This window comes from Phalacrocorax carbo, chromosome 6 (genome assembly GCF_963921805.1).
Source record: "Phalacrocorax carbo chromosome 6, bPhaCar2.1, whole genome shotgun sequence".
NCBI classification, from domain to species: domain Eukaryota; kingdom Metazoa; phylum Chordata; class Aves; order Suliformes; family Phalacrocoracidae; genus Phalacrocorax; species Phalacrocorax carbo.
Window position 1 is genome coordinate 41,822,168 of NC_087518.1, and position 27,548 is coordinate 41,849,715.

Genomic DNA, 27,548 nt, shown 5'->3' on the forward strand with positions numbered 1-27,548 from the left:
TCTGTTTATAATATTTTTATGCAGGGAGACTATTCTTAATGTTGCTTGAAATAAAAAAAAAATGCAACTGGGAGGCAAATACTCAAAAGTTCAAGAACTTCTGCTGCATAGTGAGATTCCTTCCTATGTATGTAGATGGACAAAATACAATTTAAATTCCGCTTTACAAGCCAGTGACTTCCAGAGACACTCGTGTCATGTGGTAACAGTTTTTGGCTGAATTCCAGCTTCTACATTCCACGCATAAATTTGAACAGATAAAATCCTAGCTAGAACTTCAAACCTGATTTACCTCTGAATTTTAGTGAGAACGCATTTATGAGTTCGATAGGACTAGGAAATCAGTAATGCATCTTGTTTGATGTTTCACACAAGCTGTTATTAAAACTTACCTATAGTTAACAGTTTCTGCACTGAAAGGTGTTTTCCCTTTGTGATTAAAAGTTGTGCTTCTTGGCTGGGTATGTTGTTCTTTGGTTAGCAGTAATATTAAGATAATGCATTTTCTTCTAAAGGCAAACCTGACAAAACAGCCAGTTTGTCCATTACCCAACAACCAGCATTATTTTGGATTCAAAATTAGAAATTCTAGCAAGCTGGGTCTACAGGTTAACATACAAACTGTTACAGGGCATCAGATCCAGCCCTTTGAGAACATAAAGCAGTGCTTAATAGATTTCTACAGCTGTCTGGTCAGCAAAAACCACAACCCAACCCTACACAAACACAGCAGCACGGCAAACCCAGTGCAACCAAGTTTTCAGTAGCAAGTAAGAAAAAACCCAAACGATTGTCTTTGGTGAGTCTATGCAGTGGCTGACCGCTTCCAGAAATGCCCATTTCCCAGCTAGTGACCAACAGGCAACAAAGCAGCCCCCCAACCCGAACAACTTTAAAACATGTCAATACTGTAATTTATGTGTAAAGTTTAGATCTCTCAAGTTTGTATAAGAGCAAGCGGAACCTGTCCACATGTTTCACTTCTGTTATAGCAGTCGTTCAGACAGAAATTAAAGGAAACTGAGACAGAATCATTTCAATCTAGCCAGTTAGCCACAGAACTATACTTTATATACAGTTTATTTCACTAGAGATTTTAATTTTATACATAGTATAAAGGGGTATCCTGGTATCACACATATAGTTATTTTACCGTACTGTTTAAGAACCAATTTTTTACATAATACAGTATTAAGTACCATATTAATTAAAACAAGTGATTTTAAAAAAACCTACAGATAAATGGATGTTTATTATATGCACAGTGCAAGAATGTTTTTATATCATTGTAATCACAAAATGTGAATCTAAAATACACTGATTTAAAACTGATTTATAATTATGATGTTGTGTTGTAGACAGATCAATTAATCTTTGATTTACCACGCAATGTTAAATTTCAGACAAACAGCAGCAGCTTAAAATTACACTTTCAGAAAGATACCTTCCACAGTAACCCAAGTTTTACAAAACACTGGTTTATCCCTACTTCTGATCTTGACAGCGTCCTAAGGAAACAGAAGAATGGCACAGATTTCATTTGGAATTATCTGGTAACTAATGCTAAATAAATTCTTTATTACTTCCACACAGGAAACCTTTAAGGATGATCGAAGAGGTAAAGATGGAGAGGTTTATGGGCAGAATTCTCAGAATTTTAGTAGCGGAGTACAGGACTTCTCTGCAAATAGGAAGAAAATACTATAATATAAATCAGGTGGTAATATTTACAGAAAACAATTGTGGAAAAGAAAGCATTCATCATGTAAACACGTCAGAAACGACTTCTTCATTTTCCCTTTTGCAGAGTGGGGCAGTGGATGAATATCAGCTAATAAGAAACAGATGTCTTCCTCGGAAGAACCACTTCACCATCACAGAATATATGTGGTAGTTGCTGAGAATTGCTAACATGTTTTCTCCCCTCCCTCCCCCCAAAGTTTCAAGTTCAATAAATAGTAGAAAAATAATCCTTTACTTAAAAATCTTGAGATGCATTGTCCCAGGTTCCATACAGCAATTGTCGGAGCAGTGAACTTTCTATATGCGAAACAAACTGCAGAGAAACCAACAGCCTTTCCCCCCCCCCCCCTATCTGGCACTTTTCTAGTCTTCAGCTGCGCAGATTTCTGCTCTTCCAGTTAAGGAAACCAAATAATCTCTGGCTCTTTTAAATGCTCGCTCTCTCCTCTTGGCTCAGCATAACAGGGCTTCCAAAGCTTCAGCTGCTGTATAAACTTGTGTCCCTGTTTTTGGAGGTCTAACGTGCCTCCTGCTCCATTTTATTAAATGTTATGGCAGGTCCATTCATCAAGCACATTTCCCTTCCATTTCAGAGCCAACCTTACATTTATAAAAATGTAAAGCTTTTATGCTTAACACTTTACTCAGGAAGTTCGTTAAATCATTCCTGGTGAAAAGCACAGAAACAAAGCTGCCCGTTGCTGCATGGATCATTGTTCACAAGTTATGTTTCTTTTGTCGTTGTTCATTAGCATTCTGCATCCACAGTGTGTACCGTGACTGCAGCCTGTAAATGGTGGCTGTGGTGAAGAGTTGGGTGGTGCAACCGGTAGTGGTGAAACTTGTGACTCAACAGGGCAGCTGTTTGAGGTGGTGTGTCCAGGTCTAAGTCTTCATCGTGGTTTCCAACATCGACACCAGCCGACAATGGGTCGTTATTGCATGGAGGGTTTTCACTGTCTTCCTGAGGACTCATAGTGCTGTAGCCTAGAAAATAAATCAGCAGAACTAAGAATTAAAAGCAAGACTAAAAGGTCAATAGTCCACAGTGTTGTCTGCTGCACCCTTCATGGAATGAGACACAGTCAGTGCTTTATAGGGAATAAACAATTTTCCTTAATTAATAGAAAAAGAAAAACAAACAAAACCATCCCCTCCTGTAGGTTCATAATGGATCCCTTTCCCTGTCACCGTCTTTGTTCTATAAACTTTGGGGGCCGATGGTCTGTATCACCCCAAGCAGTAAAAAAATAATCATGCATTCAACAGTTTGTTAAAGTAGAATTGCTGGCACTGATTTTAAAAACAAAACGTAACAGAATTCTTTTGGGGTGGTATCTTTTAAGCTATTACTTGGATTTTTACAAACAGACAAGAAATAGGTGGGATCCACTACCGTTACCTCTATTCCTATCAAACTACATCCTTCCTAGGAAAGATCGCCAGCTATTTTGTCTGGAAGCAGCAAAACTTCTTCACATCATCTTGTATAATCACAGTATTGTATTTTTAAAAGGAAGAGAGCACTTTTCACCTGTGAGGGTCTATTTGCAAAAATGAAGCACACATTTCTAATGCTGGTGAGCTTTCCACACTGTTAAAGAAATCTACTGAATCCATATGGGAAGTGTTTCACACAGCAGGTCCATTAAGCCAAATAATACTGACACTTCCAGCCAAGCATGTGCACATCAGGCAATTAACTTGAGGCTCTCCTTTGGCTAAAATGTCTGCTACTGGAGCCTCCGAAGTTCCAAAAAACCAGATCAGCCATCTATAGGAGTAATGAGACATCGCATTCACTGGGATGTCCTAAGGGAATCATGTCACTAGAAAGCTAGCTAACCCTTGCCAGACAAGATTGTGCTTCCTTGGTGAGGAAGCTGTCTCATAAGAGGTGTCTCGGGGATTTTCAGTCCCTTTCTTTTGAAGCAGGTGCTAGTATTTACTCTGAGATTTGGACTTACCACTAAAGCCAGCTGTTACCACTCAAAACCAGTTTGCAGTACAAACAAAACCAGCACAGTATTTCTAAATGCAAAACCACAAACAAAATACAGAAGGCAAGATATCTTGCTTTAATTAGAAAAAACCCCTCCTTTTCAGAAAACTTTGCCAAAAAGAGCTGAAAAGCCACTAGTGCTTTTGAGCATCTCAGTCATGTTTTCAGCTTGAGACACCTAAAAGAAGTGTGTTAAAAATACCAGGCTAAGTACCCAAAGCTGGCTCTCGTTTCCCACGGTCCAAGTCATGGTTTCTAGCTGGCAGAGAGGAATTGGGGAAGAAGATTGGGTAGCCCTTTGAAGAAGATGGAATTACAGAAACTAAAAATAGAAGTGCACATTTCAGAAATAGGTAGACAGTTACCCTGACACGTTGACTAGAAAGAAGGAAAGGATTTGCTGGGACTACGAGAAGTGGAACAAAAGGAGCATTACTCTAGCAAATCTGTCTCAGCACAGGTAATCTGGCCCCAAATCCAGGGTAATTCCTCCTAGAGCAAGACTGTCTCTCAGACATCTGTTCATCCATGTCACAAGGCTTTGGCCTTCAGATTTCCTGTCCCTCAGCAATTCCATTAGTGCAACTACTGTTCTAGTAATTAAACTGGTCTGCTGTAACATACCCAGCACTACAACACGCAGCTAGAGCTGATGTCTGTGGCAGACTGCCTTGTCTAGCCCTCCTCTTAATTTATACTAAACCTCCTCATGAGTCAACAGCATTACACCTTTCAAACAGCTTTCAGGATTTAAGACGACTTAGTCTCAGGGCATGACAGATATATCAAAATTCCCTAAACCTAAACAGGGTTGAAGTGTGTGTGTGTTGCAAACGCGCATGGCTGAATACTCTTCGTTGCTAGGTATGTGCACAGTTAATACTGATCATTCATTGCTTAAAAGTGATGTAAGGTGTCCTCTGTGGTGACGGTATGGACTGAATGTGCAACAGAAAGGCTCAGGAGGCACCTGACACGTTGGTCTCTAAATCCATGCTTACTTTACCCAGGCAAATGCAGGTGTCCAGCACGTTGCTAGAATTTTATGAAAGATGCACATGTCATGGCAAAGAGGAGAGCACAAGCGACGCTGACTTCATTGCAAGGGATCTCCTTTCTCTTTTTAAGTAAGAGAGGTCCATTATCTCAACTAAACATCTAGATTGTAGGGCTGGCAGAGGAAAGAGTGTGGTAAACATAGTTCCACTTCTGTCAGTCTGAATTCTGGTCATCCAGCGGAGCTGGCAGAACCCAAAAATCAGACGGGGAGCACAGCATTTAGCTGCTGCTACACTATGGCTCTGACAAAACCAGCTCTCTTGCTGAACAGTATCATCTGCTGAAAGGTGTCAAAATTGTGTAACTATGAAGCAGGAAGGAGCAAAGGTTTTTGTTTTGGTTTGGGTTTTGCAGCCTTATCTGCAACGTGCCAGACATCTGAAGGAAACTGAATAACCGCAATCATTAACCTGGGGCCATGGCAGTGATTCAAGGTCTTACCGTGGTCGCTTTCTGTTCCCGATCGTCCCCAGTAGCGGCGCCTGCGTTCTGGGCTGTGGGCATGCCGCTCAATTACCGCTGCTATAAATCGAGTGTTACTAACTGGGGGAGAGAAAGAAACAGAACTGGTTTTAAAGACAGTGCTTTTACTGAATTATATCAGTGGGACAAATCAGGCACAGGGGAACAGGCTTTCTGCAAACTAATCCTTCCCAAATACTACTTTTAGGTAGACTGTCAAGCGACAGAGGAGTAGGAGTAAAGAGACAGTATTTAAATGTAGAATAGATCAAGATCCAGCTGAACTCATTCACTTCATCTGCTTGGATTAATTGAAGTTAGAGAATTACTGTGCCAATGCTAAAGAACCTGTGGCAGCACTGAAAGCTGACTCAAAATGAAACTAACAGGACCTGGAAAAGCAGTAGATGCAAGCCCTTAAACTCACATACACTTATTTTTCAATCTTTGAGTGTTGACACAGTTTCAAACTTTGGGTATTGTTTTATTTCTGTTTTAATGAGGGCCCAGAGACAGGAATCTGGTCTGACTCTGGAGCACTCTCAGGTCTTAGGTGCCCCAGCTCATCTTACAGTACACCAGTATTGTGTGCAAATCGCCATTTTTAGAGAATGGTAACGAAGTACAAGCATCCCAAATCAATGCAAGTAAGATTTACTGCCACATTTGCTGAGTATACACGCCAGGCTTGGCCTCTCCTTTCCAAGGCTGAGCAAAGGTAGGAGTTTTGCTTACCCTGTACTGTCACAATTGTAATTTTTAAGCTGGTAAGAGCTATTTCTGGAAGTGGTCATGATGGGGGCATGGGGAATATAATGGGCAAACTTCCTCCACATGTAATGGAGATTAGTTTATTTAATTTTAAAAGTTAAAAATATATTTTTTTCGGCATGAGATTAAAGGTGCACTGGAGGTTACAGTTTCAGTTAAAACATTGTTTTGTCACTTCCTACTGCTAATCAGCGCAGGGCTTCCTCATGTATTTTTAGATCTAGCATATTAAGAAAACAAATGGCTTATTTATTTTAACTTTTTTTTTTACAGCAAAGTGATTTGGTACTTACTGATTCCTCTGTCTTCATGGCTGTCATCATCTCTCTCGTCCCTATCATTTTCCAGGTTCGACATACGCACTGACATTTCTACACACCATTACAAACAGAAAAATGCAACTGTTAAGAGAAAAATTTTGGATCATCTTACTCACGGCTGTCACCCTGGTAATATAGTGGAAGCACTTTGCGTAACTGTGTGAAGAGATGCAGTCTGAGCTTGGTGTGCTGTTTTTCCAAGACAGCTGGGGCTAGGGACACTAGGAAGACGATACACCCCACCTCCCCCTGAAAGGACCAGGCTTTAAAGTTTTGAAGAAATTGAACTGATTCAAAATAGAGCCAGGGTATAATCAAATACCCTGGAAAGAGGAAATTAGCCCTGATCACACTTCTCACCTCTGTACCTTTCTACCAAACACAGTTTTGTCTCTCAGATTTCAGTGGTTTTATAGATATAGATATTCCACGTATAGATATTCCTTGAATATCACAGAAGCAGGGAACACAAGTAAAAAAAGGCATGTCCCAAACAGCCCAAGCAGAAACGGTGTGGAACTGTAATACTCCGAGAAGCACCACTCCTTTGCAGAAATAAACATATGCAATCGGTGTGCTATGACACGGTCCAGAAAGCTGTGAAGCTGGGCTTACCGTTTTAGCTCTATAAAAAGTGTAGCTTCAGCTTCCTCACAAGAACTGCAAGTTAGGGTTTTTGGGCAGCAGGTCTGGCTGCACCCAGCAGAGGGCAGCAATACACAAGCACCCTAGGTGAGACCCGACTTTTATACGGGTTGGCAAAAGGGAAATAAAACGGGGTGAAGCATTGAAACAAAACCAAGGAAAGAGGTTCTGGATTTTTGTTTTTGTTGTTTGGTTGGTTTTGTGGTTTTTTTTGTTTGTTTTGGTTTTGGTTTTGGTTTTAATTCCCACCCTACTATTTCTCTCTCAAGAATCATCAGCTCACCCTGCGCCGCCAAAGGTGACATGTGCTGGTGACTCCTCCGATGTATCTGGTGGCGATATGCATATACTGCTAGGACAAGCACCATAATGCAGCCCATAATGCCTCCAGCCACTGGGCCGACTGGTGCACTTTTGATCATGTTCAGAGTGATTACCTCATCTCCTAAATCAAAAGGGACAAAACAGAGGAAAAAAAAACCATAAATGCCCTGCAGAAAGGTTTAAATCAGCATCTCTGCAGATTAGAGATGATCTTCAAGGCTTTCTAGGTGCTTAACGGCACAGATGCAGGACAGCACGCTTTACATAAAGATGTACCCTCTCTGAATTTCTTCTAAGACAGGAATATATAGCTACACTCAGCTACACATCAATATTTAAAAAAATGTAATCCCTGCAACAGGCCTGATGCTGCTACTTTACTGCTTGATGCACTATTTATGCTAATTTAACACTAGCCTAAGAGATAAATGTGTTATGTAAAGTATGCTCTGACACTGAAAGTGCAAGTTATTAAATACAAACAGTTAAATGCAACATCTGTTCAGAAAGGCAGAGTTACCTATTGCTCCCAGGTCATCCACGTAGGGGCTCTTTGCTCCCACAATGCCACCAAAACATTCCTTCTGAGGGGCACAATAGGACTTATCCAGGTGGGTCTTACCATCACTGTCTACCATACACCACTCACAGTCCAACACGCCAAAGCAATCCCTGAAAATTAAAAACAAAAAAAGGCCACATTTACTTTTAAGTCCACCACTTCTCATTTGGCATAGCTCAGTCTATTTTAGAATCGCAAGACAGAGGGAGGCCAAAATAACCTGTAAACCCTCACATACATGATGTTTGGCCACAAAAACCTTCTCATTAAAATGCTCAAGTACCACAATGGAAGTTATAAAGGGAAGCTGCATCTTCAGCATGCATCTTCCATGTCTGTCTGTCACTCAGCAAAGGGAAAACATCCTACTTGTAACTCCTCCAATAAGGCATTTCTCAGCACGGTGAAGTCTGACTATGGTCCCACCCTTTTTCTGCAGTCCTTTGGAAAATGGAAAAAGGATCTGGAAAGTCTGCTCATTGCTAGAACATATCATGCTATCTCAGTTCCCTGGAGATAGCTCATAACTAGCAAAAAAGAAATAAGCCCTCAAGCTTCTCCATGTAATGCCAGGAGTAGAAAAGATAAGCAGGAAACTAGAAGCCAACAGGCAGCCACCATCTCTAATGTGCTCCAAAGTCACCACTGCAGAAGTACTGTCTACTTTCTGCAAACACTTTAGTCCACACATTCCTCCAGAAGGTGGACAAGCACAGCAGCACTACCCATTTTGCCAAAAGGAAGAGTTAATCGTCCTTTCAGCAGCAGATCTTCCACTTGCACAACCCTTGATTCTGAGAGTCTCAAAAATGTGGTGGGAAAGCTATTTGTTTGCTATTAATGGTGTTATGTGACTCAGATGGGAACTCTGAGGTCTTCTGTTTCTGCACTGCAGCATCATGTCGTGGTTGGCGTGTGCTACAATGTCTCATTCTGGCATCATACTTTTTTTTTTCTTCTTTTTTTTTTTTCTTGAAAACATGCAAGGAAGAGCTATTTTCACTTAATTATTTCAAGAACACAGTATTATTTTGAAGGATGGAGAATGCCACTTTACCCGCTCTCTGTTCTCTGATTGCACTGAGTGTTGATGCACTGCGGGAGAGCATCCTGTAGGCTGGGATCGATTGCTGTGAAAGTCATTGGCTCCTGATGAACTTCACAGCTCGGGTTTCTACATTGGGGCAAAAAGTAAAGCCTTATATTAAAAGCGTAGTCAAAGCACAGTCAATGAAAAAATATCATTTTTATCTATTCCATATAATCTGCTTAAGTATACTAAAAATACTGTCTAGTCTATCGTGTATCGCCTGTAAATTACCATGAGTACACAAGTAATTGTTAATTAACTCTGTCACATTCTGTTCCTTTAGAGGAGGTTCGTTCTCACCTGCTCTCAGCGTTGGTGAGGTTGCCGGTACATTCATTTACCTCCAGGGGGCACTCGCAAGGGCACTCGCATTCGTTCTGTTCCATTCTTTGGGGCAGAAGACACACAGAAAATGCATCAGACCTCGCATCGTGATTTTAACCCCACAGTCCAGCTCCATAAAAGCAGCTCACCATAGAGAAGGCTGTTCAGTAACGCTTCTCCTTCCCCCAGGAACACAGGGATCACTCTATTCTGCACTGGGACGGAGGGCAATGTAATAACAGAGCCTCTCTGATCTGTTACCTACCCCCTGAAATTTAAAAAGGGAGGCAACCCCTGGACATGTCTCAGATCTAGATCCAAGGATCCTTCTTGCCAGTGCAACAAACAGGCAATGATGCTGGTGTAGACAAAATCTCCTGCAAGCACTAGGAGGCCTTCAATGAAAAACTATGTCAAACCATGAAAATTCCTGGGTATTAATGTGCCAGAACAAAGGGCCTGATCTACAGGCTGCCCCTGAGAAACTGAATCTGTCATGGTCTTTTAGTGTTATCTACCCAAACATGTCAAGAACAAACTACCCTGTGTTTTAATACACTGACAATATGGCAAAGGGTTAGAGGTATGCTAAGTCACCATGCCTCTTAAAATAGCATAGGAAAAGTAACTGTTTTGTTTTCACTTCAGTTTTGCACTGCATGTTTTCATTTAGCTTATAAAATAAATGTGTTTTTATAAACCTTGAATCAAGAAAGAAGTAAGAAGTAAATGCCTGGACCAGGCTGTTCATTTACGATCTCCTGCTCACCTGTGGCAGTTGAGGCAGAGTCTGTCTACCACACTGCAGGCACAGAAAGCAAAGGAATCGCAGGTCTCATTGACGATTCCCACAAAGGCATTGGTGCCTGGGATTCTTGTCAGCCTGTACTTGGAGCAGTGACTGCCGTGCACAAGGTTTGTCAGATCACCCTAGGGAAACAACAAATAGTGTCAATGGAGTAGCAAGAAACCCATTGTTTCAGGGAGCTGAAGACTTTCCGCCTTCCAAGGACACCTACAGAGCCCAGGGAACACAAATGCATGGGAGTGCCGCCTTCACAAACAAGAGGCTGATAAAATTGTTCATCAGCCTGTTGAGCTTTACTTCCAAGCTACTGCTGGGTGGAAAGACTTTGCTGAAGATAGAAAAAAATATGCTTAGCTTGTAAACATTACGAGATGTGGCAGCAGCGCTGGGTGCGATATCTTGCCAGCAGCAGGCTACATTTCACTCTTCCGCATCGCTCACCGACCCATCCCCACTGTGCCAGCCATCGGCGACCTCTGTGAAGAGGCTCCGCACTGACGGGGAGGCACCATCACAACTTGTTGAAAACTTCCTAGAACATGTACTATAAAAAAAAATACACCACAGCACTGTACAGCTGTGATCTGTTTGGGAGGCAGACTCATTCCTGATTCCTATTTGTGTGCCACAATCTCAAGGTTTTGCCGTGTCCTATACAATTTCCTTTACTTTCTATTTTGCATTTCAAGTGTGGGGAAAATGTTTAAGCCTACCTGACATAAATCAGTGTATTCTGACATAATTTTCAAATATTTTTGACACTCATTTTGCAACTTCTCCTCCCAGTAATAATTGAAAAGTATTATGTAAAGAGCGGCTTCTCCCACAGAGCTTAACATCTTTTGAATAATTCTGCAGTGATCTTGCAAGGGTGGATCTGTGGTGCTGCAATCGGTATTCATGGCGCAGCAAGAGACAACAGCCCCTGATTTAGACTTCTGAGCACAAGAGGAAGCTCACAGACAACCCGTGAGGACAGCAGAGCATTCACATCTCCAAAGACTGCAGTTGGACAAACGATACTCTGCAAATGCTCATGCAAGTTGCATCAGTAAATGCATTTATTCAGTCACCTAACTAAAAGGTAAGTTATTAGAGACCTCTACTACCCATGTCACAGGAGGACATGAGTTGGAAGCCTGAGGTCAGGAGAGGAACCAAAGCAAAAAATCCCAACTACTGCTGGAAACTCCTCACCGAACAGCTGGGAACTTATTTTCATGATACTGTATGGGACTTTGCAGACATCAGCCACAGTTAGCCAGCGATCACCTCCATAATCCCTTGTATGTCAACTGACTCCTCATGCAAGCACAGTTTGTGCAGCCCAGATAGCTGGTTTTGTGTTTGGAGAGGGTGAACGGAGGCCACTCCACAAGGAAGGCTGGCTTTGAGCCTCGCCTGCTGATCCTGGCAAGGATTTGCGTTTCCACCAAAAGAAACCCAACCCAACCAAAGTACACTCAAAAGCAAAATAAAACAGAATAACACACTTACCACTAAGCCGGTATTAAATTTATAAAACCGCTGAACTGTTCTGTCACTGAAGCTGTTGCAGAGGTTTTTCTTGACAAAGTTTGGGTGGTTCAGAATGTCATTTGCTACCAAAGGCTCCTAAGTGAAAATGGAGGATTTTATGCCTTTGAAATCAGACGCAAACAGCAGCTTCTCTACAGTCCTTACCACCTCAGAAACTAAATAAGGTAGAAATAAACCAACAAAAAAGGAGCCAGACCTTGTGCGTAATGTGCTGTTGCTCCACTGGTGCATGTCCTTTGGGATCGATGAGGGTTGGGTGTGCCACAAGGTACCCTCTGTCCTCCATGATAAAGCACCTGCCCCACAACAAACAAAGTGGAGAGCCTCCCATTAGACCTCCTTGGATTTAGAGAAATACGGTGAAATAAAACATGATCTTAAATTTACAGCTAGAGGAAGAATTTTTAAAGGCTGCAATTTATTAAAATAACAGGGCTGTTAAAGAAATTCACTGCAAAACATCTTTAAAGAATATATCAAGTATTTCCCTTAAGCTTTTAAATCTGTTTGTCACAGCAAGCCTGGACCATCAAGGACTTGAAAATGGAGCAGATTAGAAACAGAAAGGAAAACTGATCAGTGCTTTGGCTTGTCCGATTGGGGAAGATCAAGAAAGAAATGAAGCATGATGAACTTGGAAAGCTTTAAGAGTTTATTAATCTACTATGTTACTAATTAAACAGAGATTTCACACTCTCCTTTAATGACCTCCCGCTTTAGAATTCAGTTTTAACAGGGAGATAAATCACTCCCCGTTTCATTCTCAGCCTTCCCAACCTTTCCTCTCCTTTTTCAGCTTTTCCCATTAGTTTCCCGCGTGATCTCAGGGAAATGATGTCGGATCTGTGCTCCTATCTAGAAACTAGTGTGTTGCAAGGTTTTAATCTGTAATGTTTTCAGCATCTCCCGTTTCCATAGCTGCAGACAGCTGCGCTGGGGAAGGTGGACGAGCAAGCGGCACCGGGGACAGCATAGCCTGTGCCAAGGTCAAGAGAATAGGTGGCCGCAGAAGGGAGACGGGAGGAGGTTAATGCGGCCACTTGATGCTCCCGAAGAGCTCAGCAGGGTAGCAGCCGCGTCCCCCAGCGCAGCGGGGCTTTGGCTGGGCCCCACAGCTGCGCTGCTAGCCTGGCCTCCTGCCTGGGGCTGGCGGACACTTCGGACGGCTTTAAAGCCTGCGATTCCCATGGCAGTCTGCTATGTAAAGCTCTACCTACATCAGCTCACAGAGGGAGACGGCAGATATAATTTAAAGCAATCAGCACAGAACAGATGGGACTGTACACTTTAGGTACACAAAGAAGTCATGAAAAGTTTTAGTTGGATTTTTTTTTACTGCCCCAAACCATCTCAGTTTTGCATTAGAAATTCATGTAGTGATGTTGCATTTTCTCTTTTTTCTGAAAGATGCTACAGGAAACAGGAGAACAAGTAGGCTTGTGAATACCCCAGAATGACTGCAGAGAAAAAAAGCTTAGTAGAGATACATTAAAAAACCCAGATGCCTACCAGACAGTTAGAGCAGCTGTCTCTTAGTACCTGTGTGCATTTACGCAGAGGCTGTAAGCATTAGATCTGGCTTCCGTGTTAGAATGGTCTAACAAAGCATTTAGCAATATGCTTGAAATTCCTCATTTCAGGTATGTAGAAACAGAATAAAGCATCTGACCCCGCTGATTATTAATAGTTTTTAACTGGGGGGGGCGGGGGGGAGAGGAATGCTAAGCCAGAAATCCTGATTATTTTTTTTTTTTAATATACCATAAAATATATTAAAAAATACCCAAACGAAACCAGAAGATAATTAGGAGGATGACACCAAACCGCTTCCCTTCCTAAATTCAAGGCTTAAAAACAAAGAAACAACATTAATGCCCGAACCATGCTATCCAGTTACTCCAGATCCAAACCAGCATCTACCCCTGCCCCACAACGTGATTTTTTTAAAAAAGGGTAAAGGAAAGAGGAACAATTAAGATATGCATAGGTCTAAATAAAACTAGATACTCCAAGTGAAATCAGACTTCTGACTAGTGCAGTGCTATGTATTTCTGAGAAAAATATATCAAAAGTGTATTTTAATAATCAATGTTAAAATAACTAGAGATAATACATCATTATTACATGCTCACAGTAACTAAATAGGTAAAATGAAAACAAACAATAGAGAATGGGAAGTGTGTTCATTTAATGTTTTTTTTCCCAGGATTTCAGTGAAGTCTAAATATAACAAAAACAACAACAAAAAAACCAGTTATCTTCTGGTTTCATATTCCTGTGGACTATTTACTTAGCTGATGGCAGTTTGGTCTTGAATAACAAAAAAATCCACATAATCTTTATGAGAAGAACAAGCACAAATTTTAGTGGAAATCAGAGAACATGTGTTGACAGTAAGAGAATCCTAGTATGTTAAGTTGGAAAGTACCTCTGGGTCATCTGGTTAAAGGAAGGAAGAAAAGAAAAGGGGGGTGGGGGGTGGGGAGGGCTTTAGATATTTATTGCCTGGAAGGAACGGCTTACCTTATTTTGTTTCCTCCGTCTTGATTACAAACTGGCAGCAGGTCCATGAGAACTTTGTAGAAGTATCGCAGGGTGAAGTCAATGCCCATTACTGCCACCGAATGTCCTGAAGACATCTGTGCACTGCAAAGAGGGGAGGAAGAAAAAGACTTTCATGGCTGTATTAATAATTCATATTTTAATTACTCAAGTTTCCTACTTGAAATGACCAGCTCAAATCCACACCTCCACACTGCGGCTCAGTTCACCCTGCTTGTGTTTAAATGAACAGCTATAGCAGCTGTAAACGGAGAGAACAGTGTCTTAACAGTGCTAGTTATTTGCTGCAAATCCTGAAGTCTCTCCACATAAATTGCACCTCATACAACCAGCACGTGGAGGAGACAGGAGGCAGCCCATGGCTGGATCACGCCCAGGAATCGACCCGTCTTGGCTGTTCTCCCTTGACTCTTGCATACACCCCTACCACCTATAGACTTTTAATATTCAGCAACAGAAACTAGGACTAAAAATTCCCCACCTGCAAAAATGAACTCAGGAGGCAGCTTCTGCATTTCTAGCACCTGAATCCCCACCACCTTGCGGGGGTTTATGCTTTGCACTGCTCCTCTTTGCTCAGCCCCCAGCACTAGGACCTGAATACGAAGCTGTCATAGACATTTCGCTAAATCCCTAAAATTCCAGAGTGTAGGCATGATTATGAATTTCAGCCAGAAAAAAAAGCTGGCCAAGGTACAGATGTGAACGAGGTTACCTTGCACCAGGCAACTAGCTGGAATTTAGGTACTGGTTAATGAGCACCATGTTAAATGCTTCAAATCACATCCTACTAACAGGCCAGTTTTCTGTGCTAGCTGGAATTAATCAGGAGTAATTCACATTAACCTGGCACGGCCTCCCACTGCCTCGGACAGCCAAGTGACATTTAAAATCATATCACTTAACAGATGTTCTGATTCAGTATCTTTCCCCAGTGTAGGGCAACCATAAAGTAAATGTTTAGGGAAAGGGCAGAACCTGGAGTTCTGTGGATGCTCACCAGCAGCGGCAGCAAGAGCTGCTCTGAATTGCAATACTTTGCCCATACTGAAAATACGCTTGTGTTCCTATTTTTACACACCAGTTCAGGAATGTACTCAGTTGCCTTAGCAACCGAAACATCAAAGACCAACAAAACAGTCTCAGGCTGACGTATGGAAGTGTATTTTCTCACAGCTCTATAAAGGTAAAAAAGCGCTACTTTGCTCAGTTGTATCGTTTTAACTTTCCTCACCATCAGTGAAGCAATTGCAAATGGAGTCCTGGACAGAGTCTTGACATTTGGCTGAGACCATTTGGATCCTGAAAGCTCCAAATAATAATTATATCCTATTTATGTTGTTATTTTCCCAAAACTTCCTGTCCTGGCAAAATTCCCTCCTTCCCCTCAAGAGAAACATCCAGATATGCAAGACCTCCTGAACACAAGGCACTTGAGCTAAGGCACAAATCCCCACTGGGCAGCTGGGCATCAAAGCGGCGAGGTTCTGGAACAAAAGCCTTCTAATATAATAATAGAGGGAAATAACTAATGTTAATTATGGCAGGTTATGAAAATTATGATATTATGTGGTGGCCTGCAGTAGCCTGAGGCTACTGAGCAATCCCTGTCACTCTTACATTTCTAAGACCCACTTCCTCCAGGATTGCTTCCTGCAGCACTAAGATGGCACGGCCGGATCAAGTTACAGCTCATTCCCGAAGGACACGGAATGGTCAGCTCACCCTCAAATCGCAGGGTGTGCTATTTTGCACCTACATGGGTTTTATGTTGATGGCAAAGGAGACATCTTTGACTTACTACTTTTTAAAATGTACTCTTCTAAATTATTTTATCTCTGAACATGGGAATAAAAATGTTTAGAAAAAGAACATAACTGAACAGCACAGCTGGGCTATACAAAATAGAGGCTGCTGGCAACCCCCAGGCCATGTAAAACCAACTCTGTTTACTGGACTGAAAAGTTTGTTTGCTTTTGGAGATGTTCGGTCAAGATGTAGTCAAATCTAATTTGCAGATTCATAAATATAGACTCTAAAAGCCTGCATTTGATTTATTTTTAACATGGAGAAGGAATGGGAAAAAGGATGTCAGTGAAGCGGCACAGACACATTTAACTGCATGTGACAAGGCATCAAGCTATGAAGTTACTGCTCTGTCCTAATAGACAAAAAGCCATTAGGAACACTGTAAATATTTTGGCTTTGGTTTTAAGCATTAAATCCTTCTGGTTTGCTGATGCAAGCTGTACTAAATAACTTCTTCCATGAATCTTCTATTCCCAGCCTCCAAAAAAGAAATAAGATATACATAAAATGGGAATGAGAGGTAAGCATCAGTTCCAGATAAACTGATGTGGCTATTTAAACCCACACAGCAGTGTCTAATGCGAGTATGCCTATTAACTCTACTGATTCCTCTGCCACCCTCTTTTTTTTAACTAAGACCTCTTTGGGGATTATAACCACATGTGACTATAAGCTTTAGAGGTCATATTTACCCAGGAATCAGATTCACATCTGCCAAACTTTGTTTAACCATGTTCTAATAACCCACATGAGCTTTAAGTCCTTAAAGCTAACTAAACCATCCCTTCCTAGATAAAAATCAGAATTTTGATTAACTGCACTTTTCTTCTCACAGACGTGCTTTATTTCCCTTAAGTAAATTCCTCTGTGAGAAGCACCACGCAGGCATTAGGCCTGATACTCCTGCCAAAAAAGACAGGCAGATGTCCTGTGGTGGGAAATCCCAAACAAAGCCAAGATGTCACCGAGAGGAGAAGAAAAACAGTGTCCTGGGCTCTGCTGGCTTTGTGATATGTATTTACCAGGGCAATGTCAGAAGTCACCTTTGTACTGGTGGGGTCAGTGAAAGTCTTGGAAGAGACTCCGTGTGAAAAACCAAAATGAGTAACTACTACTTCTGATACTTGGGAGAGCTTATGCTAGAAAGGTTTAGTAAATAGTCTATAAACTGACCTCCTTTAAACAGCCTACATCACAAATCAAACCTCAGCCTTAGGCTGGGGGCCTGGCCAGGAGGGAGCTGAAACAAAAGAATTCTAGTCCTCGAGGAAAGGGTCATTCCAGTACTGACAAGGTGTTCATAGAGAGACTGACTCCAGTTCTCCTGGTGGTATTACACTGTACTGAGAATAAAGGGAACACTGTGACTCTCTTGATCAGCTTTGAATGAAGATACATTAGAATTTCCACTTTACTTTTTTTAAGCTACAGAAGACTAATTAATAATTCTTCCTATATGGCTTTAATGTTCATTTTCGTTTTGATCCCAAAGGCACAGGCCACTGTTTCCACTCTGATTTGTTTTCTGCACTCCTGTAAGGGCAGTTGAAGGTTTACAGGCTTCTCCTCAAATTCTTCTTCCCCCTGAAAGCCCCTGTCCAGAAGTGCTGAATTTAAATAGCCCAGACGAGGAGCTCCCTCAATTTCTGGAGTACAGACAGATCTTTAATTAAAACCACCCCGTGGACTGACCTCTATTTGCAGTTAGGTAGATCTGCTTTCACCTCTTATTCCCTTCCAAACACCACCCTGGTACATACAACTTCAGGAGTGTGAGTAATTTCAGGAAATTTACAGATTAGCTATCTTGATGAAAAAACAAAGTCATCAGTCTATTTGACTACCAGCAGAGAGGGAATATATCCCAAACTGCCTAATGAAAGCAATCCCTCTCCTCCTAGGTCCCTGTCTTGCATACATGACATTTCATCTCATGTTCGTCCAGGAGTACATTCTCACCAATCTTTTTTTTCTATAGGCTGTTATTATTTGTATATGAATAAAGCTACAGAATATAAACCTATTCATAGACCATGGATTTTTCACAGTGTTTCAATATCCTATTTCCACTGAAACTACACAAGGTTATATCACATTTTATCAAAACCAGGTTTGGTTTTCAGTTCTTGAACATGATGGAGTTGCTAATTGAGACTATTCTTGCTTGACATAAACCTCAAAACACCATTTACCTGGAAGAATGGACTGTGTGACTGATCGTAACGACGTAGCCTGCCCCTCCAACATCTAAGTAGGGACCAGTAAATGTAATGAGTCCTGGATTAGCCACTGCATGCAAGTACCTAAGGGCAGCCAAAAGAAACACTCATAATTAGCAAAAAATGGTTACTGTAAACTTGATTTTGCAGAAACACAGACAAACATTGAATTCTGCACACTATGAACAACATGCTACCAAATTAATGTTTCTTAATATTAAACAAATACCTAAGTATGAATAGGAGCCAGACCTAAAACAAACTTGCTCAATAAATGGTTCCTCACTACATACAACTGCATTTAAAAAGCTGAATTGACTTCTGCATAGAATATGTTTAATGTCATTTTAGACATTTTTCCCCAGAACGATGTATGACAGTGCCAGAAGAGTCTCAAACTCAAAGCAAGCATTGGCAAAATTATTATGTGGCAAATGCAGGAGAAAGGACGCCCTATAGGCAGAATTCACACATGAAAATCTGGAAAGATGTCAGAAAGTTATTACAAATTATAAACTCTTTTAAAACTTACTGTCAACATAAAGTGAGCCACAATCACATCAAGTATCTTCCTACTGTAGTAAGAAAGTTTATAAAACTTTCCAACTGTTGGAAACACTTTTGTGTATGAAAAATCTATTATTTGGCTTTCCAGTATACAAACCCTTGAGTCTAGACTGTGCTGCAAAAATGACTGAATTCTACTTTATTACCAGTGCTTTGCCTGCGTCTTCTTTCCAAAATGCTGCCATTTGGCTTTACATAAAAAACAAGACACTATGGCACGCTGCACATGGAGGCTTTTTCAAAACCGTGAGTCAAAAAAATCAGTGAAGTGTGAAAGCAAAAAAAACACCCTCCCCAAAACAATAATGAAAATAATTTGAGAGCTTTTAAAATGGAGACTAGGGATTGTAAAAGTGCATTCAGTTAATTTACAACATGAATGCACCCTGTTTGCCTCACTACAAAAAAAAAAAAACCAAAAAAAACAAAGAGAGCAGAATTCCACCATCTGATCTGTCAGCAAAAACATAAACAACAAAAAGGAAGAAAACATGAAGAAAAGCTAATCAGTAGCTATGGCAATGATTTTTTTCAGGGAAAACATGGGTCAGGAGAGCTACAGCATGGCCGATGCCAGGAGCAATTCAGAGCCTTCCCTGTACAGCTGGAGGGTTGGGACCCAGCGCTGGCTTGTGCCTTTCCCAGCATCACTGTGTGGCAGCACCTGGCTGGCTCCTTTCAACAAAGCACATACGTCAAAACACATTCCAGAGTGCTCTCATGTCTCAGGCTCTCATTTGTAATGTATACAAATGTTTTCCCAAATCAGATGCTAGTGCATAATTAATAGTACACAGTTGAGCCAGCAAATTCCTACTTTAAATTAGCAATGAAACCCACTGTAAACAAACAAACAAAAAGACTAAAATATTAACAACCAAAAATGGCACAAGGAGCTGAAAACACTCCTGAATTAGCTAATCCCTAAAGGGGATGCTCATTTTCTCAATATTTATACTCCCATCTGCCATAGCAGGGATATGAACCAGAAACTATCACTCAAAATAAAAAGGGTTGAAATTAGAACCAATAAAGGTTTTAACAAGCTGTATTTAAGCACTGAGCCTTTTACCCACAATGAAAACATTTCTAGTTAAATAGTTTATAGCTGGCTATAAAAAAAAACCCAGGCTATGAAATTGATACCAAATATCTTCCTTATTGCCCTCCAAGATTATCCAAAGCTTTCATAACGGGACCCTAAAAACTCACCATTGTCTCCTGGTGGGATCAAATGCTTTGTCCATGAGGGAACCGGGGTAAATTCGGAGCACCCCATTGGGGGTTGCTATGTAACGGCGCACAATAGAACTGTTCAGGCTACTCGTTTCCATTTGTGTCATCCATTCATCTGTGACGTGACTGGTAGCCATTACTTCATTTCTGACAGAGAACTGCAAAACAAAGGCGGACCCTAGCAGGGTTCCTCTAAGACTTGCATGAAAAGATAATAAGCTGCTTGCGGGGTTTCCTAAAGAGTGATCGGAGATCATCTAAACTCAATTACTTTTTTAAAGTCTTCTCACACCAGACAGATCTGGCACATTCCAAGCAAAGGAAACGCTTATTATAATGAAATATTGTTGTCGTTATCTCTGTAGCTTTTAGCATGTGCATTTTTACTTCACATAAATACAAATATTGCTCCGCTTGCACACAAAATAAAAATTTCTCATTTATATGCCTAAGAACATAAAGATATTTATGCTGAGAATTTACTGACACTTTAATTTTTCTAGCGTTCATTTCAATAGCTGCTTATCAACATTTTTCCCCCCTCTAGGGGAAGAAGCCCTCTCCCTCCTCTCTCCACTCTTCTGGGCCTTCAAGCCTACGGCCTTCTCTCCAGGCATGGGAATACCGCTCCAAAACACCACTCCAGAACTGTATGAGCACGAGGAGATCAACATTTCAGATACTCCCCTCCTGAATGAAGGCATGGGACATGAGGAAACCAGGGTCTCCAGGGCTGTCGTGAGTGATCAGCACCGAGGAAATACCTTAAGGCCAGGATTGGCAATCAGGCGCGTGTTGTCGCTGAGGTATGCTGTGTAATGCTCCACCATCCGCTTCGTCTCAGGCTGGCTGAGATGTTCGTACGGAGAAGAGAAGCTGCCTGCAGAGAGCATTACCGTAGGGCTTTCTAAAAATAGCAAAATATGAGAAAGTTAAGGACAATGAATTGCATGTATTGCATAGTAAACCCCTTCATACCACCAAAAAGTATCCTCCACTCTCCCACACTTCAGTATGCAAAGTGCACAGCTCCTCCAGGTCATGGATGGACTGTGAGAGAGCACAGGAAACGTGAAATTCTCCATCCACACCAGAGCACTTACCAGCACAGCTTGCCTGCCCAGCCACTGACAAAACTTATGTTTCACATGAACTACCTTTCTTGCTTCAAAATACAGAAGTTGAGAAGTTAGTCCACTTACTCTGATCACCATGTGTCACTTGGTAGACTTGAGTGCCTTTGTTCTCAAAGTATAAACAATTTCTGAATTACTACCTTTCAAAAGATTACAGAAGCTATTTTCCCTTAAGAAAAGTAATTTCTTCTTCTTTAGCATAATATATTATCCATGTTTAGGTTAGATACAGCAGAAGAAAGTGAAAACAAGCGCTTTCAATTACAGATAACGAACAAATGGAGAATTACAAGCGCAGAAGAAGGAGCTTAGCAATAAAAGTGTAACTGTCGGGTGATTTTCAGAACAGACTAGAAAGTAAACTTTCATTGTGCAGAAACTGCAATACCACACAGATTTTTCTTTTTAAAAAGAAAAATGATTTTGATGATGCAGGGCTGAAGGTTGAGAAGAACTCCTTTTCTGAATATCTGACCCATGGAACCAGATTTCCCTGTGTGTAATGGTCTCCAGAGGAAAAAATTCACTGGAGTATGTGAAGTGTTCTGCTTTTATTCACATTCCTCTAAAACACATCACCATACATCCAGCGACCATATGTACTGCAGTCATCACTTATGAACTTCTATTGCAGTTCTTCATCTGCTTCCCAGACCAAATATTCTGATGTGATTGCATTTTGCTTTGCATGAAGCTTTTCCACTTATCAGCTTAGTACTGCTTTTTTTTTTTAATATATTTTCCATTTATATCTTGTCTTTCTGGATATACGATAATCAAGACTAGGCACCACATTAAAGAGAGATAAAAACGCTGTATTTTAAACAATTGGCAAAGCAATTTCCATAGCTTTGTCAAGTTCCTCCATAACTCCTCCAGTCTAATCTCACTTAGCTATTTGTGGCACTGCAATATAGCTAAGAAAAATATCACAACTGTGCTGCTAATCCACCATAAGACCTTCAAACCTTGCTACAAACAAAAGCAGTTAATTCAGAACTTCTTATAATAAAGCATAGATTAATACTTAAATATGAAAGCTTGCAACTTATGATGCTTATATTAAAAAAACCTCTACGTTCTTAGGACACATTATGTTTTTTAAGTTCTCTATCCCTTCCAGACACTAGAACTTGTACTGCCATGGAGACTCTCCCTCTTTCCAGTAATGTTTGAGCAACTACTGAAATTGGTCAGGTAGAGTAGAATCAATTTAGTTCATCAAAAGCAGGAACACATCAGTAACCCGAGAATTTTTAAGCAGGTAAGGAGGGTCTGGAAACCATCACACCACAGGAGTTCTCAGTTTCCCCAACAGGCATAAGTTCTGACTTCACATGGATCGATGATATTAAATGCTTATGGGAGTGAAAAACCTGTATAAATCGAAAGTCCCAAAGTTCTCCTGCATGGCTGGCTGGGACTTAGTTCTACTTATTTGTCAATAAGCTACTTTACAGCCAAGAGAAGAGAACTTAGTTTTAAGCTTGGTGAGACATATCTCAGTCTCCCCACGCCACTTTCTGGGAACTTGATTGAGCAAGGCTCACAGTGCATTTATCTTGTAGTCTGATGAGCAGTCCCACTGCGTTCACCCATGCAAGTGCTCACACTGAGCAGGGTAGCTATGATTAATGGAATGGAGAGTTATAAGGAGGTACATCTGATTAGAAAAATCAGCCCTGGGAATAAAAGCATCTCCAGAAGAGAGTATTTCTCATGAAACATTGGAAGAGTTTTACTTTCTGCTGCCACACTTCACAGAAATATGCGCGAGGTCAAGACAAACTGCAAGGAAGCTCTACCTAAGGTAGCCAGCTGCTTGAAGTGCAGGCAGGCATTTGGCTGGCCCAGAAGATCCAGTCGATGATACAGGAGCTTGCTGCTGGGGACAGTGTTCAGATTCTTCAGCTGTTTAACAGGTATTTCTGGCTGTATCACCACAACACACAGAATAAAGGACGTGTCCTGGACCTGAAAAAACAAGGGCAAGTCATCAAACTGCAACAAAAAGGTGGAGGTGTTACAGAACTTATTTTCTATTTAGCATTCATTCTCTTTTCTTCAATTGCTCATCTCATCTAGTTCTGGAAGGTGGCACCACACTTCACCATACTCTCCAGGATCACAGTTCCCACTCTCTCTGAAAACAGACAATTTCCTTTCAAAGAAAAGAAGCTAACATGGACTCGATCCTACAGGAAACAGGGAGAAGTACTGTGCAGATAAAAACTTTCAAGCCATGTTGCTCTCCATGCAGGGTAGAGACTTGATTACAGCAACTCAGTCCCATACAGCCACATTACAACTATCCTGCTGTACAAGAAATACTTTCCCACAGTCTATGCACAAAATAAAAAATATTTAGTTTTCAGGAAAAATGACTGCATTAAGACTGCCATTTTGTTCCTCAATCTGCAAAGATTTTGCTTTATTGGTTTGTATATTTCAAGTATCCTGTAGTATATCAGACTCAAAACTTGAAGTTCCCCAGCTGCTCTGCAAGGGTGTTTGATATTTAATGTAGCGTTACAACATTAGAAAATTAGCTCCAGACATCCTCCTATGTGAATTTCTGTTAAACAATGACAGATTTAATCTCTTAAAACTGCTCAGCTTAATCTTTTAGTTGGATTTAACTTAATGCTGTGAAATGAACCACAAGTACCCTCCTAAGTTTGTTGGCACAAAGTAGCCGCCAATTATTTCTGGCATCAGCGAAATTCACCTGGATTATATTTAACCTTAGATTCCATTTTAATCCTTGGGTCAAGATTAGTGTTCAGATACGTTCAAAACTGAAGAAGAGACAGCTGTTAGAAGGTTTCTTAAAGCTCTTACTACTGATAATATAGCCTGTTGCATACATATTGTAATCAGTATCAATGAAAGCTTCAATATAACTAATGTTCGTAAGAAAAGCGTTAAATTACAGCAAACATCACTGACTACTGATTCAGTTCTGCAAAAAGGCAGTATCAGAACAAGAAGCTGACATTTTCCCAATTGTATTAATGAATGGATCATACTGTTCTGCCCCAAACATAACAACAGTATTAAGCAAAAGAGTGACTTAATACTAAACCCTGCCTTAGCACTGTATTGAAATGTGGTAGGTATTTACGTGTCACCTGGCTTGCAGTATGACATCCAGACCAGTATAGCTTTGCTTCCATTGGGAAAGCATGAGTATAATCTCTATGTATCTGTACATTATGCGTGTCTTATGAAATGAGTGCCGTCACGAGGAAAGAGCACAGGTATCCATACAGACACATCTCTGAAGATGACATGGTAGCAAACCTGAAATGGTAGTTTCATTGGTTCTTCACTGGAACTAAAACACCTCACATTCATGCAGTTTCTGAGTAATTCAAACCTTTCATACTTCAATATGTAGCAATACTTCATGCTTTACTATATTCAGTACATTAATGTACTCTTCAATATATGAACTTACTCTAATGCCATCCTGCAACACTGTCACTTCTATTCCTTACCATTTTCCACGCATAGCTGACATTATAGGCTTCTTTTCCAACTTCTCTCAATTTGTTTACATGCCAAGACAGTGAGGAGTTCACAGGAACCGTAATGATCTGGCTGCCCAGGGGAATGCTAGATTGGCAAATATACAGCATTTCATTAAACATTGAGAAAGCTCTGAAGCAAACCCCATCTACTGTAAATTTATAAAAATATCATAAGATATGAAGAGATTAACTGTTATCTGTCTTAGGTGAAGAAAAAGTGTACGTATGCTGAAAATGCACTTGTGTACCACCACATTTTGGGTTAAAACACATACTCAGACAAGACAAAGGCTAAAGAAAAACCCAGACCAAATAATGGAAATTCTTCCTGACATGGAAGAGAGGCATTAGGAAGAGTATCCCCCAGATCAGTTGTGGAAACCACTGCTTAGCACACCAAATGATAAAATGTAAAAAGTTGGAGGAAAAACCAAACCAGAACTGTTCCACATTTGGGGGAGGAGGGGAAGGAAAAAAATAAATCCATCTGAGTATCCAGATGTTGTAGGAAAAGGGACTTTACCTTATATTCTCTTAAAACTCCTCTAGAAATACTTCTAGTGCCCTAAGGACTGAGAGTGTTTGGACTTGTATCCCGATTCCTTACCTAAGGATGTTCTGGCGCACCAGCTCAAATTTAGGAATGTTCTCATAATGGATAATATCTGTGTGGAGCGGTGGTTCAGACAACAGGTAGGGCCTGGTAAGGGATGGGTGCATAAGAGTGTATCCTAAAAAAATAAAGACACAAAATCAGACATTGAATGCATTATAACAGCTGAGGCCAGGATGAATATTTTCATTAATATTTTCAGGGGGCTAAAGAAAAAGAATACAGTAACTACATACAATTTTTACAAAGGCTTAACAAATGTGATAATCAAAGAAGTTGCAAACTAAGAACTTGATAAGCTGCAAATGAAAGACAGGTCAAAGAACCAAGCAATAAAAAGAGGCTGGGATCAGAGGAAAAGAGCTGAACACACACATACACCAGTTTTGCCTTTTGCCCTACCTATACAGAAACCCTCAATGTTACACATATAGAAAATCTCAACAGCAAGTAAGCACTTCCATACCAAAACTCCAGTACAGAAAATTCAAGTCGTGAATCCACATACAGTCTCCAGCCATCTGGCAACTCTCAGGGAAAACTAACCAAATGACATGCAATTAATCTTTTAATAAATATCATCATTCATTACTTATAGACTATCTAGAGACATGAGAATTAAGAGTTTCCTTTTGATGGTTAATGATCTCAATGGGACTAGAAGAGATTATCTGAGCCAAAAAGTTACCTTTATTGTCAATGAGGAAAGTGTAGGAACCCAAGGAGTCCTGATAATAGGTGACATCTTCCAAGATATATGCGAGATTAACATCTACTCCAACAATCCCTAGCAGGAGGTTTCCAAAGTAACACGGTTTACTTACAGTCATTATCAGGCCTTAGAATGAGAGAAATAACATAAACCAATCATCAATAGTATCTATTTAATTATTTTTAGAGGAAACAGAGCATGCACTTTATCACTTCAAAATGTTATTGAATTAAACTTTATATAGTATTACTTGCTGGAATATGGACAAAAATTGGAAGGCCTAAAGGGAAGCTGAGCAGGTCATGCCTGGCTGTTTTTAGCCACTCTCCCTAATTAGTAAATGTCTATGTTTCTGATAGTGACCTAAGGTGCATTTAATCCATTTATTAAAATACACACCACAATTAATGTTTTGGGGTTTGTCAGTCTACTAGTGGATGCCTTACAGATAAGAAATGCGTTTGCCTGAAAAGCCAAGATAGTATTTTGTTCCCTTAACATCATTTAAGGCAATTTAAGAAATAGGGGGAGGAGGGAGGAAGAGAATTTGTACTTGTAAAGCAACAATAGGGATGATTGCATATCAAGAATATTAAACCTCTTCTGCTTAACTAAATATCAGTATGGCCACTGTACTGGGAATGAAACCCATAATCACACAATGGTTTGGATGCATCTTGTGCCTGAGGTAAGAACTCTTGGTAATACCTTATTTCTCTTACTTTCTACACCACTGCTATTTGGAAACTCGGTGACTCTTTTCCTTCAACCAATATAAGATTAATTTGCATGCATAAGCTTTTAAGAACACTGATAGTTTTGTAAGACAAGCCTCCTCTATTGCACCATTTCTAATCCCTCTGTTGCTCAAATTTTCCATTGTGCTTGGATATGGCTTCGTGAGAGAGTAATAATACAGCTTAATTACCAAGGTTAGGAAATGCAGAAAGTAGCAAGCGTTCTGACTCAGAAGAGATTTGCTCAGGAATAGTGTTAAATTTGTTTTGGGACTCAATGCACAAGGCAAATGTGCAACCTAAACTCATCAGCCCTTGAAAACTATTCAGTGTAGCCCTCAACTACTTCTACATACTAGCCAAGACTAAGAATATGCAAAGTCCTGAATGAAGAAATACAGAAATTGCTCAATTGTCAAAGCAATATACAATCACCAATGCATTTCCCAACATCGCTATGATGGTCACATCTGTTTTCAGAGCACTGGAGCAGTGCTAGAGAAATGTCAGGTGAGCTGCCCGTGAACTAGCAGGGGTAAACCCTACAGCTCCAATCTTCCAAGTATGTACACTGAGCTTTAGGAAGGGCACCAGATCCCAAAGGTAAAAGGATTTTCTCTCTGCAGCTTACAACTGATGACACTTAACCAATTATCAGCTCAGGCAGTGGGACCCCCGGCTGGGTGTGTGCCCAGCTGGGGGAGCTCTGCCAGCACTGTGGGAGCAGCCTAAGACCGCTCCCTACCTCCTGAACCTGCCCCTGGCAAGAACACAA

At 40.7% G+C, this 27,548-nt stretch overlaps 1 protein-coding gene across 1 annotated transcript in view; it reads right to left on the reverse strand.

The window, feature by feature from the left end:
• Window positions 1-1,062: 1,062 nt before the first annotated feature.
• CACHD1 (cache domain containing 1) overlaps window positions 1,063-27,548 on the reverse strand; it is a 114,822-nt gene continuing 88,336 nt past the window's right edge. The window contains exons 10-27 of the mRNA XM_064454899.1: window positions 26,013-26,162; window positions 25,319-25,442; window positions 24,679-24,796; window positions 22,984-23,152; window positions 20,807-20,949; window positions 20,019-20,200; window positions 18,213-18,323; window positions 14,173-14,295; window positions 11,846-11,945; window positions 11,608-11,724; window positions 10,072-10,232; window positions 9,279-9,365; window positions 8,946-9,062; window positions 7,847-7,998; window positions 7,286-7,447; window positions 6,331-6,408; window positions 5,246-5,347; window positions 1,063-2,730 (exon numbers count right to left, since the gene is read on the reverse strand). Of these exons, the coding sequence (XP_064310969.1) occupies window positions 2,492-2,730; window positions 5,246-5,347; window positions 6,331-6,408; window positions 7,286-7,447; window positions 7,847-7,998; window positions 8,946-9,062; window positions 9,279-9,365; window positions 10,072-10,232; window positions 11,608-11,724; window positions 11,846-11,945; window positions 14,173-14,295; window positions 18,213-18,323; window positions 20,019-20,200; window positions 20,807-20,949; window positions 22,984-23,152; window positions 24,679-24,796; window positions 25,319-25,442; window positions 26,013-26,162 (2,435 nt within the window). The 3' untranslated portion in view covers window positions 1,063-2,491. The remainder of the gene's footprint in view (window positions 2,731-5,245; window positions 5,348-6,330; window positions 6,409-7,285; window positions 7,448-7,846; window positions 7,999-8,945; window positions 9,063-9,278; window positions 9,366-10,071; window positions 10,233-11,607; window positions 11,725-11,845; window positions 11,946-14,172; window positions 14,296-18,212; window positions 18,324-20,018; window positions 20,201-20,806; window positions 20,950-22,983; window positions 23,153-24,678; window positions 24,797-25,318; window positions 25,443-26,012; window positions 26,163-27,548) is intronic.